Source organism: Symsagittifera roscoffensis, chromosome 10 (genome assembly GCF_963678635.1).
Source record: "Symsagittifera roscoffensis chromosome 10, txSymRosc1.1, whole genome shotgun sequence".
In the NCBI taxonomy this organism is placed as follows: Eukaryota; Metazoa; Xenacoelomorpha; order Acoela; family Convolutidae; genus Symsagittifera; species Symsagittifera roscoffensis.
In genome coordinates this window covers 9,587,633-9,605,906 of record NC_087071.1, presented here as the reverse complement: position 1 = coordinate 9,605,906, position 18,274 = coordinate 9,587,633, and the positions used below count along the sequence as shown (strand labels likewise).

Genomic DNA, 18,274 nt, shown 5'->3' with positions numbered 1-18,274 from the left:
GCGACTGGGGGGAAATTTCGTGATCTCCATGCGCTTTTTGAGTGATATGGTTGATCAGCGTTATTAAAAATTGCAATAATAAACGAATTTTTTCGTTGTTTCGAATGAATTTTTGGGCCTGGGCTAAATTTTTTCTATAACCTTTTTGAATCATTGGAGGTTTTTATAGAATAAAGAATGCTGCTTGATTTTGTTTTTTAGTTCAATTTCTGTTGTGGCTTGTCTCCATATCGAGTATGTAGATTGGAAAATCATTTTTTTTAGACGGGAGCAGCAACCCTTTTCACGAGCGGCGGTTTAGTTTGAGTCAATGAAATTGTCTGCCAGTATTAAGTCATGTTTCGGTCAAAATCAGAAAAGTTGACAAGTTTCATTCAAAATGTATGTTTCTTTTTGCAGATGTAATATGTCGGCAGGCAAGTCGCGGGCGTTTGCCCGCAAAATGATGGAATACCAACAACCCAGCAGTTCTTCATCTAACAACAGCAACCCACACCGACCTCTAAGTCAAAGGTCATCAGTCGATATGCCTCAAGGTCAAATGAGGTCAACATCCGTGGCTTCTGTGAATTCATCGAGTACATATAGTGATATGGATAATGTGTTTCAAGCTATAGCTGATCCATATGCGTCACAGAAGGGAAGTTTCAGAAGTTCGTCTTCAAGGTATGCATTCTTAACTAAATTAACTTTACATGGCAAACACCAAGTAGTTAGGCGCTGTGCAATGAGCGTAGTATGTTCCGACCACGCTCATCTTTTTAAATTTGTGAATTATTGAAAACTTCGTGAAGTGTTCGGAACAATTATTAGTCATTGATATCAATTTAACTTAATTGCAAAATAATATCCAATTTAAGATAGAGCATTTGCTATGCGTGTTTAAGGATTTAGTATGCTGATCTTTTGCATCGAAATGGAAAAAAGTTATCTATAATCGGATAAAATCGTATTAGTTTTTGGTATCGGTTTCTAAATATAAATACAAAAATAAAATATGAATTCCTGGATGATGGCACCAAGTAAATAAATTTTATAATATTATAACTTTTATCGAGGATGTGTTTTTTAGGGGAGCAGGAGGGAGTAATGCAGGAAGTGGCTCCTACAACAGTGGACATCTAAACAGACCTCAATTACTGTCACCCCTCACACCATCTGGATCAGGGGTGGGACTGGGAGGGGGGCAACAGATGTTCTTTCCCAAGCCAGTCGAACAACCGATGTCACAGTGATGATCATTTAAAAAAAAAACTTAGCGTTTCATCTTTGCTCATGTCAAAGTTTAATGTGGACTCGGTTTTTAGCTTAGTATAGATTTTTTGGACCAAGCTAACTTTCTCAAGCTAAAAGCAGATAGGGGGGTGGGGGCAGATTGTTAACTTAATTCTAAGAACAGCATTCAGCCAATCAGACTCCAGCTTTTGAGGCAATTACTGACAAAATTATATCAAAGTGAGCGTTTTACATTGCCTAACTAGGGTTAAGAAAAGTTAAATATCAAAAAAAATGCGCAAAACGTTAGAAAAATAGTTTTTAAATAAAAAAAGGTGTTTTATATAGTTTATACAATTTGTATACAATTTTTGCAGTTGGATTTTCTATACAATATGATTTCTATACAATTTTTAGTACCCCTGCAATTTTTTTCCGTAAATAACTTTGTTCATGGAATGGTCTGTATTGTAGTAATGGTAAATTTCAAGACATGATCATTTAGGTAGTAGATAGATTTAAAAAATAAAAAATAAAAAAAATTAAAAAATCATAATAAATTACTTGAAAAAGTGTTGATTTTCTTTCGGCTTCGCGGTTTTCGTCCTAGTTTTCGTCCGTACGTTTTTTTTCTAAAATGGCATTTATTTAACTGGTTTTATTTCTTATCGGCTCTTTTAAGGAAGCATGGATTTTATTTTGATTTTAGAATATTTTAAATTGAAAGTTTTGTAATTTGTCATTTTACCATGTCTGATTTTGAAAGGAATACACGACAAAATGTAAGAATGGGTTTTTGTTTTCATCTCTATTTCATTCGATTAGCTTGTCATTCTATGCTTGTGTTATATCGCAAGCAGTACACTGTTTCGATTTGCGTCTGATAGGTAATTCAGTTTAAAGATTCTGTTTTTTAGTTTTATTGTTTTTGAGAATTTTTTGTTCAGTTTTTGTATAGCAAGTGGAACGAAGCTCTGATTCGCCTCTGTGTGAAATTTATACAGTTTGTTCACTTTCTTCAAACTTTTTTGGTCTACGAAAGTTTCTTCAAACTTTGATATAGCTTCGCCAAAAATTGACTCGGTAGTCTTAGCGTAATTCTTGATGGACTAAAAAGAGTCTAAAATTGATGGACTAAGAAGGATAAAACTTCTCGAAAGCTAAAGGCATTTGGGTAAATAGACCACTGATTTGTTGCGTTGATTTTTCTTATATTTCCTTTGATTTTTTTGTTTGATAAAATATTTATTCGGCTAAAATGTATCGAATAATTTAATATCTGCTTAGTCGCATCGTAATGCGTCGTTTGAATAGCGATAAAACTGTGAAACAGCGATCTGGGCCATGTGATATTGATTCATGATTATTTTGCCAACTTATTGCTGGGAATCGTATTGTTTCGCATGTGTTTCCTCGAACCTAACTTGATTCGAAACACACCTATGAAAGAACTCAACAAATCCTTTGTAAACCTTTGTTTAAATATTTTTCGTTTTTTTTCTTCCAATTTGGCGACTGCTGTCTAATTTTTGACATGCTGCTTTTTTATGTATCACAAGTGGTGCAAATCTCCGCTTCGCTTCTCTTTTTAATTTCATGCTGAAACTGACAATTTTATTGGCACTCCATATTGTTTGAAAGATGCTTGAGCCAATAGCTTTGTAGGCGAAGACACGAAACAAATAGTATCAGTTCAAAGCGTGAAATCTTTCGCGTTTCGTGCTTATACTGGTATCCAAATAAGAAATGTACCTTAGGTGATTTCCTGATTATTAAAACCAATAGTTTTTTTTAACAGAATGACTGTAATGTGTTAATCTATATATTTAATATTTGATGAAAATGTTTTTCGTTTAATATTTCTTATCTATTTATGAAAAGACATTAATGATCATCACTGTGTATCTGCATTAGAGCCCAAATGCACCCTCAGTACCCTTTGACTGAAGGGGTCATTGACCCCTCTGACTTTGAGGTGCTAGTGGTTCAATGTCCGACTGAGATAGCAGATTATCCAGACAATGACCTTCAGGTTAGTTGAAGCTATTGAATAGAATTAATTAATTTTTTTCTCCAAATTCAAAAATTTGCGTATTAATTAACGGAATGGCTGGAGTGACATCATAAAAAAGCACTTTAAGTCGTGAAAGATCGACTTTAAAAAATTGTCAGTGTCGAGAAAAACTGGTTTAAAATTTTGTTTTTTTTTTGTTTTTCTTGCCATTTTTTGACCAGATCTATTGCCCAATTTGCCTACTTTTATGTGACCGTCGGTTTCGCCTAACTAATAGACTTTCTTCAGATCCTTTTATCACGCAACTCACAAAAAACGTCAATAATTTGAGGAAAAAAACGTGTGTATATTTTTAAGAATATGGTCGGAACATTCTGTTGCACAGCAACCGGATATCCTTGTTCTGATATGATAAAAGCACCCGTATTTGACAAAACAACTCAAATCATTGCCTCAACACCATTCCGTTGAAAAATTGGATAGTATATGTCGATTGGATGTAAATAAAAGAAAGTCGATTGAGAGAACATTCCAAGAGGAGCAGCTAAAAAAGTGATCATTATCATTTTGATATTCATTTTCGTTTAAATTAATTTGATTGATTAAGTTTCAGTTTATTTCGGCTAATTTTTTTGGTCGCATTTTCTGGACGATGAGTTTTATTTGATTTTTTCCTCCAAAATCAGTCCCCACATAATTTGTGGATTGATGTTAATACGGTTGAATAAACTTTTTGCATGACAAATTTTAATGTCACCCATAAAATTTGAACATCAAAACAAGAAGTGTCACACTTTCTGATTTTCACAATTTCGATGATCGGTTTGAATTCCAGGTCGAATATCAAAAAGTGCAGCAGAACCAGCGAACGAGCAGTTTGATAGAGGACTCGACACCATCCGAATTCCAAGAGGTAAAAAATGCTGAGAATTTATGACATGTGAGGATGATGATTTTTACGAGGAACTATGATGATAAAATCGAGCCCCATTTGAAAATATCCTTAGAATTAAGAATTTACATTGTATACTGAAGTTTCTGATAGTTTTCTGATAAATTGAGACAAAGAGGGGTTTGAAGTTAACAAATAACACAACTTTTTCATATGGCGAAATTATCATAATTTAAATCCCAATTAATCATAATTAAATTCTTCATAATTCAAAATTATCTTAATTTAAATCCAAGTTTTTGACCATCTCAAAGGAACATTTTTAGGTTTTTTTTACGTGTTGAGATTTTTATGGTTTTCATTAGAGAATCAAAAAAAAATTTTGGCCATCTGAAGGGAAAATTTTTTAGATTATTTTTTGAAATGTCTATCTATCATCCATCATTGTTTAGGTCAATCAACAGGTAGCTGACTGTCTGCATCAGTACAAGAAGAGACTCGCCATAATACACAGAGCATACGCAGCCTACAGTCCCCAGTTTTTCAACCCAAATATACACCTCCACAAAGGTCTGTTTTTTGTGAGTTGGGTTCATTAGGTCATGTTTCTAATTAATTCTACCAGTCAGATCAGAAAATACATTCTAGCTTTTTTTTTGCTCAAGAAATTGAGTTAAAGTTACATTTACAAGTGATGAAGAAGCTTTCGTGGATGCTTTTTTGAAGTTTTTTTTTGAGGAGAATAGACCAGATTTATCTTTTATTTTCAAGCTTTTATTTCATGTAGTTTTTCTAACACTTTTTTGGACCTAATTGTCCCCCCTATGATAGCTAGCAACGAATGTCCGCCCTTTTAACGAATTATGTCAACTAATTTTGAGTATATACGATTATTAGGGGGCGTTCAACGGTGCCGAAAATGAAAAGCTGAAAAAGTTTTCAACAGAGCGAAAATGGATTATTTTCGCCATAGTTGAGCAACATTTTATTTTTTGGTAATGTTGTCTTTTGTGTTATTAATTCCTCGATTATTCAGCCTGGTTATGATTTTCTTCCTTCAGCAATAGGAATGGAAATTGTTGAGTTCTTATGTCAATCTCTAAACTCACCATTCAATTTAAAAAGAAAGAAAGAATTTATTTATCCATAATCGTATCATAACAGAACAGATACAACAGTAAAATTTAAACATTTTTTAAAGTGAAATTCAGATTAATTGTACAAAATACCAGAATGAAGTGGATAGATTAAAGGTACAATACGCATGCACCTATCGAGAGAGTCTACTCGAAAATATAATAATGACAAACTGTTCGATTTAGTTCTGAGAATGCTCTCGATGCTTCCCTACGAGGAGAAGGCAGGCGAGGATACCCTGACTAGACCCACTAGTAGTCTCTTCCTCCAGTCTCAGATGTCGGAGGCGGGGGGAGAAATTAATCAGATTGAGCAGTTGATGAAGTTGATCAAGGAGGATGTAACAGAAACCGTGAATAGTTGCAGGTATGTTTTTATTCGAACTGCTGAGAAAATGAGAGAATTTTTAGATCTGTTCTTATGGCAAAACTTCATATTTAATGGCAAAACATCAAAATTTAGAAGAAAAAAAGAGAAATGAGAAAAAATTTGACTTCAAAAAGAACAGATTTCAGTTTTGATCTGAACGTGTTCTTTTTGTAGAGGAAATGAGAATAATTTCGAAACAGTTTTGATGGCAAAACTAGCCTTTTCTGAAATAACTTGAATTAAAATATTACTTAAAAGCGAAAAAAATGAAACTTTGGTCTGAAGAAGAAGTTCTTTTTTTGAGCAGAAGGTAATCAAATTAAAAGTTTTCAATTCATCAAAAACCACTTCTCAGGCGCCCATAATTTGGTCATGCCTCATAGTTTAGCTTAGCAATAGGATTACTACCTTAATTTAGTAATCACTTTCACCTGAGTTTTTAATTAATCACCCGCAAGCACAGTGCTGATTTAAATTATCCGCAAAAAAAGAAGAAAGCTGGAAAATTCATTGCGTTTTTCTCAAATTGGGTTGAAATTCGACAAAAGGTGATCAGTACAAAATTTGCTTAGAATTTTATCAAAATTATTATGGAGCAATTTATTTCGCAAAATTCGCACGAAAGTTTTCTTCAAAAGAGTTATATTGGCTGCATTCAGTAAATCAAATTTTACGCAAAAACTACGGAGTCAACTGCTAAAAATAGTTTAAAGTGAACCTTTTATGAAGACCGACAAAGTTTAAGATAATCAAAATTTGTTTTTAAATAAGAATTGATATATGAAATACTAAAAATGGAATTTCTGTCTATCAAACGAAAATGAATTCGTTCATGCAAATTCTTAGAGAATACACCTTTCTTCAATTTGTTCGACTATATGAGCTGTTCACTTTGATTATTTTAATAGCAATTGAATCCGTAGTTTTTGCGTAATTACTCATTGACTTCAAATTCAAAAATGATCCGTCTCTATGTGTAAAATTTTTGACCAAAATTTCACATTTGAAAATTGCACCAGTTTAATTTAGCCTAACTTCCATACAAGTTTTCGCCGAGTCGATTTTTCTCTTAGTTCACCCCTATTTGATATAACTGCGTTTTGAGTTTCAAATTTTATTCGTTTTGTCCGGATAATATATGTCAGCACTGTCACCAGCAGTGATGAGTGTAGTGTCATTTTACGAGCGAAATTGCTAGCGTAGTTTTATAAGATCCGTCCCATTTTGATTGCACCAAAGACACATATTTTGGTGCCATCTTTGTGAAATAATCAAGCGTCATGGTTCAGCTATATCCGCCAAGAAGCCAAGTATAAGTCGTAAGGCAAGTGGCTCTTGGTCGGGTAGTTCTAGTTAGAATTCTGTAGTTTCAGAGCTTTTTGTTTTATTGCGTCTTTCGTTTAAGAGTCGATGAACGTAGTTCAGACTCTTATATAGGTCGTGATGATTTGTTTTAAGTTTTTTAGGAAAAGTCTTACCGTTCAGGCTCAAATTTAGCGTTCAGGCTCAGATTACCGTTCAGGCTTAAATTTACTCGTTCGCGGTTTGACTTTTAATTTTTTTATAAGTTCAGTTCAATTCCTTTGTTAAAAGGATAGCAAACTCTACTCTCTAACAGCAAAGGTGTCATGGTCACGAAAAACGTGATCGACTTCTAATTTCGAAAATTGAATTTATTTATTAGATTTCTTTGCAAAATAAAGAAATTTTCTTATTGAACCAGTTTGCTCGATTTGGTTTTATTGTATCAAAAAAGTGTCAATCATAAATTGTTTTAGAAATTCAAAGAGCTTTATTCAATGGCCATCTTTTTTTTTCTCTCTGAAAATCGAAGTTCGAGATTTTTTCAAAAAATAAGTCAGTTTTTTTTTCTGTTTACCTGCGTTCATTGACTCCATTCCAACTGCATGTTGGCTATGTTTTTGTTTGGCGGTTTTAGAGCGCCTTTCTGCTTTTTGGCCTCTTGTTTTTTTTTTTGATTTCAAACAATTTTTAATTATGTTTTCAGGGAAATTCGGCAGCTCAAAAGATTCCCGGAACTGATGAGTTTGTTCATGCTTGACGTCGCCCCGCCAGCCATAGACAGAAGCCTCCGACCAGATTTAGACCAACCAGTGTCCCACATCTCAGTCAAGTGCATAAAACACGATACAAAACTTAACTTCGAACCTTTATTCTTCTCTGTGTTTTTGTACGACTTGAAACACAGACATAAGTTATCAGAGACCTTTCATTTCGACCGACTGGAACCCTGGATGTTCCAGAAGTTGAAGAATCATATCAGAACTAACGATTTAGACGTGACAACAAGAATCCAGGAAGCGATTTTTTCTTTGTCTCAACCTTCAGACGAGCTCTACATTGTAGTGAGAATTGAGAAGATTCTTCAAGCAGGTGATATTCAATCAGCTTGCGAACCATACATGCACGTAGAAAAGAATCTGAAAGCCCTTGAAAAACTGAAAACACAATCTTCGTTTTGGTGCGAAACTCTAGGAGCTTATCGGATGCCGTTTGCTTGGACTGCGACAAATTTAATAGCAGCGATAAAAAGTAGCGAAAGCCAAACTAGCGAGTTATACCATCAATCGTTATCGAGTCCGCCATTACCGAATGATGAATCAAGTTCGGAAATGTCCGGAACCGACTCATATAGAAGTCAGTCTTCTTCTAGTTTGAGTCGTAAAACAGGAGCTTCGTTGTCCAATAAGATTCCAGGAATTACCGACGGATCCGGTTCAAATAATGGCTCATCAAAAAGTAAAATAATGCAAAGAGCCTCGCTATTTATGAAAAATGATGAGAACTTTTCAACCTTTCTGACAAATTTCCACCCTCTAGATTTGCGATTCAAATCGTTTTTCATTCAAGATTTGGATAAACTTTCAGATGAAGACATCGCGACTTGCTTGTCGGAGTTCAAAAAAGACAGAGGAAAGAAATTCAAATCAATTGACATCGAATTATCGCTTGATATTAGACCAGTTTATCTACCCGTTGTCAAATATTTAACACCCGACTTACAAATTATAAATTGCCAACCTGCCGAAGCTCCGAGTTGCAAAATGATCTTAGGTTTCCCTGTTTCACCCGTGGCGAAACCTTATTCGGAGTATATAAATTTAATATTCGTATACCCTAAACATCTGAATTTATCATCAAAAACAGGAACAGCCCGGAATATTTTGATGAAGGTCAAATTAGCCCAAGGTACTCAGCACGGACCGCTAATTTTGACCCGAATTTCCGGACGTTCTACCGATTCGCCCTTGAAAGATGTTGCGCTTTGCCATGTGAATTATCACTCGAAAGTTCCGAAGTTTTACGAGGAAATCAAAATTCAACTACCTGCGACGTTAGGCCAATTGCACCATCTGCTGTTTGAATTCTACCACATAACGTGTAACTCGAATAAACGAGAGATTGGCGAAAATGAAACGTTCGTCGGAGCTACCTGGTTGCCGTTACTTGACGACAATAAACGATTAGTGGTTGGGGATATTAGCCTACCAGTTTCGAGCGAAAGATTACCCTCTGATTACTATAGAGTCCATCCAAGAGTTCAATTGCCGACTATCAAATGGCTAGATGGGCATAAAGATTTATTCTCAGTTAGCTTAAAAGCCCATTCTTCTGTCCATACAATGGACGCACCTTTGGATAACTTCCTGAAGCATTACTCGGCTGTTTTCGGCAAAGCGGCCGTTTCGTCTATAAGCAAACATGAAGCAATCAAAATGTGTTCAGGACTTAACAATGCGATCGAATGTCTGAAAAAAGAAGTTTCAATGGGTTCATTGATTCATTTTTTGCACGTTACTCTTGATAAATTGCTATCGTTGGTTGTTCGGAAACAGACATTATGCGGCGAGCCTTCGAATTTCGCCCATAATGCTTTTGAAGCGTTAGTGGAAATTGTCGATAATTTACACAAGGCGAATATTAATACGTATATCGATGGGTTCAACCGAGTTCAACTTCTGTTGTCATATGTGAAGAAAAATGTAGACGTGAACGATTTTCAGTATGACTCAAAAGGCGAAAAAGTTTTTGATTCGGGACAATTTCAAACCCCAGAAATGATGTCAGGCCTTAGCAGGAAAACTTTGCATACGGAACTTTTGATTCAAATAATGTCAGCGAAAAACGAGCGAGCAAAGTTGATGCAAAGAATTTGGTTTTTCTTCGAAATTGTGATCAAGAGTTTGGCGAACGAAAACGTGCAAAACGTAGAGTTAGGGTTACCAAGATTGCATTCGTTTGATGATTGCTTAAACGGTGACATTGGATCAGTCATATCAAATGTAACCGAATACATTTACCAGCTTTGCAAGGATAGTAAAGACGTTAAAAACGCGAATTATTTGAACTTTTATTTAGCGTTTTTCGTGTCAGATCTGTTTTCAGTTTGCAATCGATTTTGGGTGTTCAGCTATATCAAATCATACATAATGAGAATGAATTCTTTCATCGATTCACAAGTAAGAGGCATGGGAGATCCTGCTACGTTAATTTCGCTCAAACTTGAATTCCTACGAGTTGTATCAACCCACGAGCATTTTGTAATCCTAAATCTCCCATTTTACTCCGAATCAGCTAATATGTTTGACATTCCATCATTTAGAGCATCGGCATTATCGTCAGTATCGCAAATGTCGACTAGCACGTTATCGGCCGATTCTGTTATTGCCGATACTTTATCGGTAGACTTCAAACAAAATCATTTCCTAATGGGACTTCTGCTGCAAGAGTTTAAACTCTTATTACCTTCGGGTTTGCAAACGGGGCAAAAATTGATAGTCTCAATTTTGAGCCAAATCGCCCAGTTCATAGACAAAGATACAAGATATAACCAGCCGTTTATAAAAGCAAAAGTTGTTGCTTTGTTTCTACCGTTGATCAAAATCGTGATTCTAAATAAAGATCTTCTCTGCGAAGGTCCAAAACCATTTTTAGACTCGGCCTTCAGAAGCGCGGAAGCTTCATCAGAGCTAGAAAGCAAGAAAAACAAGATAGCCGGTATCGAAATGAATTCTGGCTCGTCTAACGCACCATCGAGTGTTCTAACCCCGGAACTAACTCGGAACATTCTTTCCCTTTTCTTGTGGGTTTTCAAAAACCTGGACCCTGAACTTCTGTTCAACTGGTGGTCGGAACTTTCGGAGCAAAATTTGGTCAAACTTTTCCAAGTTGTTCACATTTGCGTTCAAACTTTCGAATATCGAGGCCGTGAAGTTTTGAACAAAGAGTCGATCAAAAGCGAAGAAGCGAAGTTGAGCATTGAAGGTTTCTTTTTTGGGAATATCGGAGCTAGAAATGAGATGATGAATCGACGCAGGCCTTACGCTTCTGGAGCGAGTTCACGAGCTCAAAGTGCGACCAGCTCATTAGTTAGGAATCGCTGGGATAAGAATGGTGGCAGCTCCTCGACGTTTGATGGATCTGCCGATGATAACGAACGACTTATTTTCGAGTCGAACGTGTGTTGTGAAACTATTTTAGTTTGCCTCGATTTAACCGACTTCATGTTGGAAATCGTAAGTTTAGGGAATGTTTCTAACTTCATGACAAAGGAGTGTGTTGTGCTTTTGACTGATGTTTTGTCGAGAAATCAAACGCCTGAAGTTTACCTTGCAACTCTAAATTTAGTTCGAATCGCAATCAAGGAACACGCTCAATTTGTACTCCTAGACGACTCGGAATTATGCGCTGAATTATGTCTAAGGTTACTCAGAATTAGTTGCATGAAGGATATTAATGTTCGAGCTCAAGCTACTATTGTTTTATATTTCATAATGAGACTTTGTTTCGACCTGACAAGCGGAAATTCACTTTCGAGGCTCAAAATCCAACTTATAGTTGCCTTATCGTCATTAGTTAACATTTTGGACCAAGATAAAGCGGCGAATTTACAGAAAAGTATTCAGAGTTTGAGTACTTACTCGGTTAAAGATTCGGAGCTTTTACAAACTAGTTTTCCGTCTCAAATTGAGGATTTGGTTTCAAATTTGAAAGGGATTTTACTCAATACGATCAAAATGCACGAGTTTGATAAAGATTTGGAAATGCATATGGATTTGATGTACCAAGTTGCGAAAGGATATCAGAGCTCGATTCAACTGCGACTTACGTGGCTCGATAATATGAGACTGAAACACAAGGAACATCAGAACTTCGCTGAAGCAGCCATGTGTGCTCTTCATTCGGCTGCTTTCGTTTGTGAAGGTAGTGTGATTGACGATGGATTACAGTAATGGGTGCCTGTGATCATGGGTCGTATGAACATGATTGTAATGATAGTTTACCAAAAAAATTTTAAATCAAAATTTTACAAAGTGTTTTCCCTTGTGGATAAAACATATACTGTTTTCGAGTTTTGATATTATAATAAGAAATTTTTTGAGAGTTCAATTTGCTCTTGGGTTAAATAAGTTTTTTTTATAGTGGCATATGCATATATATTGTATAACATATATATTGTAAAACAAAATAGCTTCTGTAATCCATCGCGTTTGAAGGTCTGTACTCAATCGAACAAGATGAAACCTTACCAATCGGAGCCACTGACTTCGAAGACATCTCCCAGAATGTTCTAGAAGAGTGCATTTTCGACTACACTCCTCAAAGTTGGTCCTCATTCAATAATTGTTTGTCGAAAGAAAAAGTTGTCACGCATCTTGAAGAAGCTGCAAAATATTTCCACAAAGCTCAGTTATTCGAGTTTTCGATCAAGTGTTTCGAACGGTTAATTGAAATGCACGGAAAAAATCCAAGGGATTATCGAATTCTAAGCGACTACAACATGAAAATCAAAGAAAATTGTGACAAAATTCTAAATCTCGAAGAAACTGGAAAAAGGTCTTTCAGTACTTATTTCAGAGTCGGATTTTACGGAAAGCTTTTTGAAGACCTTGACGGCAAAGAGTTTGTCTATAAAGAAGCCCCGTATGCGCAACTTTCAGTCATTTCCAACAGATTAGAAGCGTTTTATCAAGAACGTTTTGGTCAGCCAAATGTGGTCGAAATCTTGAAAAGTTCGAATCTAGTTGAGCGAAATAACTTTGATGACAATAAAGCGTATATTCAAGTTACTTACGTTGAGCCTTATTTTGACTATTATCGAGATATTGAAATGTCGAATAATTTCGAGAGGAATAAAAATATTAATGAGTTTGTATATAATATTCCGTTTACGAAAAGCGGCCGACCGCATGGTGGTTTGAAAGAGCAGTATAAAAAGAGAGTTGTGTTGAAAACGGAACAGGTATTTCCGTATTTGAAGACAAGACTTGAAGTGATTGGCAGAAGTGAAGAGGTTAGTCTCGGTTTTTATGCGAATTTCGTATTGGAAAATTTATTCAACCGACAATTTTTTTTACTAGGGCTGAAAATAAACGTTGGCTTCCAAAAAAGTGAAACATTTGACTAGTTAAATACAACTGAAAACTTTTTCATAGGGCTGAAAATAAACGTTTGATTTCAAAAAACGGAAAAAATTAAGCCCTTTACAAAAACGCAACTGTTGTCCCTAATCTTCTAAAAATTTTACTCGAGTTATATGTCTGGAATCGCTTGTCACGAAGCTCGTTGCAAAAATCCAAATTCATAGGGGTCAAACACCATGTGTTATATAATAGACTGTAGAACATACTTTTTACCAAGTTTTCCGTATCTGAATAGGTTTACAAATTCAATTTTTCCAGGTTTTTTAATGTGTTCAGAGTTCTCCTAGTATCAAAACAATTATCCAACATTTTTTGGAATGTTGGAAGTTTGCAAGCTTTATTTATATAAATTGAATCGGTTTTGAATAATTTTTTCCTCAACTTCATTAATTTTTTTCGTGTGTAGATTTTGACCCCTATCCAAGTTGCGAAGGAAGATCTGACTAAGAAACTGCAGCAGTTCGAGGCAGTGCTGCACATCCCACCCGAAGAACGAGTCATGTTTGACCCCTTGACCTCCAGCGGAAAGGTCATCAATCCAGGTACATTGCTTGACACAATGCAGGGGCGGATCTAGGGTTTTCTCGGGAGGAGAGGGGCGGATTTTCATAAAAATTTCGGAAATCTTGTCGATCTTTTTTCAAGTCGAATCAAATTTTGAAAAAACAAGCCAAAAGAGTCGTTTTCGGAAGTTTTTGGAAAAGTTTGGCCAAAAATTCGCCTTTAGAAAAACTTTAGGCGTCCGCCCCCCCCCCCCAAATCCGCCCCTGACACAATGCTTTTTTAAAATTTAGTCCATTCAAATTATCATAAGGAAAAGCGGATGCAGTTCATTGACATTAATTTTGAGGTTTTTTTTAATAAAAAAAAAACAACTCGAAACAATGGAAAAATGTAAACTGTTAAGAAATGTCACATGGGTACATGCAAATTGAGTAGAAAAGATTACATTCAAACATTTGTATGCAGTTATTGAAAAAATGTACATGCAAACATTCGAACAACTCGAAAAACATCCCACCCACATGCCGTAAACGCAAATGTAATAAAAGCGTCGAAATAAGTTTCATCTGCCAAGTTGCTTTTACAACAGGTGGTCCCCGGCCTGTAGACGGGAAGAGACTTCAACTGATACTGCAGGGGTGCATTGGGACTACTGTCAATCAAGGACCCACTGAGATAGCACTCACATTCCTTAATGTGGATGACATTGATGCAGATGGAGGTAAGACTATTTCTCAATTCGATAAATAAGATGAAAATAACCAAAAATATTAAAGCCGGACCGTTTGTAATTTGGTCTTTTAAATCACGCATTAATGCTCTGAAATGGCAAATCGGTCATCTTTATTTTGAATTTGGTTTAAAGTTATGCTAATATATAATTTTCTCAGCTGATTGTTTGCAGCTACTGTTTTAAAATTTGTATTTCAAAGTTTAAGTGTATATAATTTTTGAATGCGGAGTGGACTCAATGTATTCTAATTCTGTGTTTCGATCATTTCAGACAAAAAATATCCAGGTCGATTCTTTTTCAAAATATAGTTGTTCGATCCTAGTTTTTGGTGTTAAAAAATTACCTTCGGTGTTAATTAATGCACGAACTGTTGTTCTCAATCTTTTTTTTCTGTTGCAAGTGAGGCATAATTTTATCTACAATTACCATATCCTAATTCCTTAATATTCATTATCCTTGCGATAAACAAGGGTGTTGCAACCGGGTACTTACCTTTTTCCTGTAAATTGTTCACAGGATATCCAATTTTTGTTGATCTTCGAATCTGTTTTTTTTGTCAATAAGCTTGCATAATATTTTGAGCATGTCTGCATTCTAAATACCCGTTACACTCGAAAGTTGCTTTTTATGTTGGTTGCAAGTTTACCAAATCGGATTTATTGAAATTTTATTTATTTTCTTCTTGTGCTTAATCTGTTTTAAAGATATCAGCTTATATTGTATCATCTTTGTTTTTTTGTGATCAATTTTTTTTCGGTTCAACGTATGTCTGCTCAAGTATTGTCGGCTTTGTGACGGCTTCGTAAAACTTTGTTGCGATGCTTATTTAACATTCAAATGTATTTTTTGGCATGTTTTTCTCAAAAATAACTTTTTTTCATGAAATATACGAGAAACATGAAAATTATGGTAGATCTTTTTTTCCCTTTTTTCCCCTTGCGATAGCGGTTTTATTTCATTTTCTGCCCATCAATTTGTCGTGCTTTGTTTGTATTGTATCACAAGTGATGCGAACTTATGTTTCGAATCTGTGTAATTAGTCAGAAAAGTCTTCTCATCGATGTTGAAAAATGTTCTGGTTTCTTTTTGAATGCACGTCGGAAACCATTTAAATGTTAAGATTTTCTATGGAAAGAATTGCCCTGTTTTATGAATAAAATGATGTTAAAAAGAACTATTTGCTGGGTATAATTTTTCCCAATTTTGACTGCCAAAAGTTATCACGTAGGATTCAACTGTGGCATCATCTGAAGCCTTCGGGTATTTAAGAATGAAAAGCGTTGTCTCAAAGCCGTGAAATACTGGACTGAAAAATTTAATTTTAGACTTAATTAAATGAAGTGTGATTAGAGATATGTTACAGCTTACGTCTACAATTTTTTTTTATATCATTCTCTTTTTTGCATTAGTCAATCAGTCATGCTTTTTTTAGAAACGAACAAGAAAGTTTTTCTATATTTTTGCCAGTTTTAGATTGTTTTAAAGGCTTTTTTCGGGTTACCACTTTGCTTAACAGAAGCTTCTGGTATCTTGCTTCATTATGAATTCGAATTTCTAATTGTTACCGGCCACTTAGTCTGGAGGCAACGAATATGCCCGGGATGGCAAAGGTCCTGGTTTCGAATCTGACCATGACCTGTTTTTTTTTTCAATAAGGAAATTCTCCATTTCAAAAAACTTGTCGGCTTCTGATTTGCCTCCTCATGTTTTGTAGGTGTACTTGCCACATCTTAATTTTTTTTGCTGCATGCAGTTTTCGTTGTAGTTGCTTTTTATGTTTTCGTTTGCACCTGTAATTCTACTAGCCTTGACTTCGTATGTTTTCATTATTTTGATTTTTTCGCTTTGAAAAGTTTTAGGCTTTAATGTTTTCGGCTTATATTTGATCGGCTTACTCATTTAATTCTATGTCGTTTGAGGGAACCATAATTTGCATGCTTTCGTCCGTGTTGCACAAAACGTTAAAAATCTGAGAATAGAATTTATAGTTCTTCATGGCAACAATTTTATTTTCGCTCAAAAATTGATTTTGAATTTTCATTAAACGCCGTTGAATGTGTTTCTGGAGGTGTTTTAGCAAATCGAACGGCCTTCCAGACAACATACTGAAGTGTTTTAGCTGTCGTTTCTTTGACAATTTTGCAGTTTTTTGGACTTAGTGGCTCTCTTTCTGTCTCCTAGCAATGCCTTTTTTTGTGGTATCGCAAGTGATGCAAAGCTCCGCTTTGCCTCTGTGTTAAGTTTGTTTCAATTAATTGTGGTCGGAACCTTCTAATATCTGTGCAGAATCAGCTCTCTAGTTACCGCATTAAATTTCTATTTCCTGCATGGTGAGAAATTTGAATATCATTCGGTGGTTATCCTTGTTAGGATCGAAGAATTCATTGAGATAGATTAAAACCTGTTTATGTTCAGATGGCGAGTGGACTTTGGAACACGACGATCTCCGTTTACTCTTCAAAAAGTTCATCAGGCTCTGCAAAAAAGGTCTGACCGAGAATCGAAAAGTAATCAAACCCGACCAAGTCGACTATGAAGCACAGCTGCAAAAAGATTTCGAGAAGTTAAAAGCAACTGTGAATCCGTTATTACATAACAGAGGGCCTGGGTGGATTAGCGGGCAGTTTGATGACCTTGATTTGACCCCAGATGGAAGTGATCCGCGTCCGTTGACCTCTATAACGGGAGGTCAAGCTCTGTTTAGCGGATACATTCAGCAAGGCAGTTATGACTAATCTAAGTCATGACAAGTTTATGACGAGTTAAGATAGTCATATGTAGTTTATAAAACTGATCTTTTAGACGAAACGGTTTGGATATTATTGTAGAAAATAGATACTAGTTATAAATCTCCCAAAATTAATAAAATTTATTTTCCTTGACGTTTTTTTTGCGTGATTTTGAAAAACCATACATTTTCTCATATTGTCAAGAACAGTAAAATCAGACAAATGATTTTCCTTGATCATGTATTTTTTAAACATACTTAACTAATCCAACTTCCGAAGAACATGTTGGAATATTAGATCAGGGTTGTTTTTTTTGAGAAGACTCGGATTTTTTGGCCAGCCATTTTTGAGCGTTTTTATATCATTTTAGAGCTATTGATATCGTAAGCTGAAAGTTTAAAACATATTTCACACGCGCCCCAGATTTTTTAAATTTTTTTCTCACAGATATGGGGATTTGAAAATTGCCAATTTGAGATAACTAACCCGCGAGTTATTTCTTTTAATTAAAGCGAAAGGCAAATGAAAACTGAGACACGCAATTTTCTCTAGGTAAAACGTTACCTGACCGTGGAGAATAATATTTAGAAAATCAAACTGCGAAAGATTAAAAATGTAACTACTGGTTTACTTATCGTACATTGGGTTATTTTTTAAACTAGACTTTTTTTGGTAAGCAATTTTTGGAAATCTGAAAGAAGTTGGGACTTGCTTTATGATGGAACCTCAACAACTGATTTTATTTTGTCGACTTAATTTTAAAGCATTGAATTTTATCTGAATTATACAATTGTTATATAGTTACACTTGCGATAAGCATGGGTATTGCGACCGGGTACTAGACTTTTTTCAGTAATTAACTTTGTTCACAGAATAGTCAAATGGTAAATTTTATAACAGCTGAATGAAGCTGAAGTCTTTTTGATTGTTTTTCGGCTTAATGGGTTTCTGCTAGGGTACTTTCGGTTTTCTTACCTTTTGGCAAATTTTCATTCGATTGATGCTAATTGCACATGCTTTCACCTTTGCATTTTTTCTTTTCAAAGCTAGCCTTTTTTATTTTGATCGTTTCGAGTGTTTTTCAATGTTTTTTCTTTTTAGCGGCCTTATTGTTTTGAATCGCAAGCGGCGCGAAGCTTAGTTTCGCCTCTGTCTTGAAAGTCGTTCTCCAATTTGTAAATTGACCAAGTTTAGTTGTGATGAAGTTGCTCTTTTCAGTTTTGTTTTTCGTATTGT

The 18,274-nt window shown here is 35.3% G+C and overlaps 1 protein-coding gene across 2 annotated transcripts; it reads left to right on the top strand.

Annotated features, from left to right (window-relative positions):
* Positions 1 to 403: 403 nt before the first annotated feature.
* LOC134855098 (dedicator of cytokinesis protein 7-like) lies at positions 404 to 17,159 on the top strand. 2 transcript variants are annotated; one of them, XM_063871484.1, is made up of 11 exons: positions 404 to 666; positions 1,073 to 1,225; positions 3,130 to 3,247; positions 4,065 to 4,142; positions 4,574 to 4,691; positions 5,444 to 5,624; positions 7,636 to 11,852; positions 12,146 to 12,942; positions 13,479 to 13,614; positions 14,166 to 14,297; positions 16,725 to 17,159. In XM_063871484.1, the coding sequence occupies exons 1-11, from the start codon at positions 407 to 409 to the stop codon at positions 17,042 to 17,044; spliced, it is 6,510 nt and encodes a 2,169-aa protein (XP_063727554.1). In that variant the 5' UTR covers positions 404 to 406; the 3' UTR covers positions 17,045 to 17,159. The 2 variants fall into 2 exon arrangements, with proteins under 2 accessions (XP_063727554.1, XP_063727553.1); XM_063871483.1 differs by having other exon boundaries at positions 1,073 to 1,231.
* The last annotated feature ends 1,115 nt before the right edge of the window (positions 17,160 to 18,274 follow it).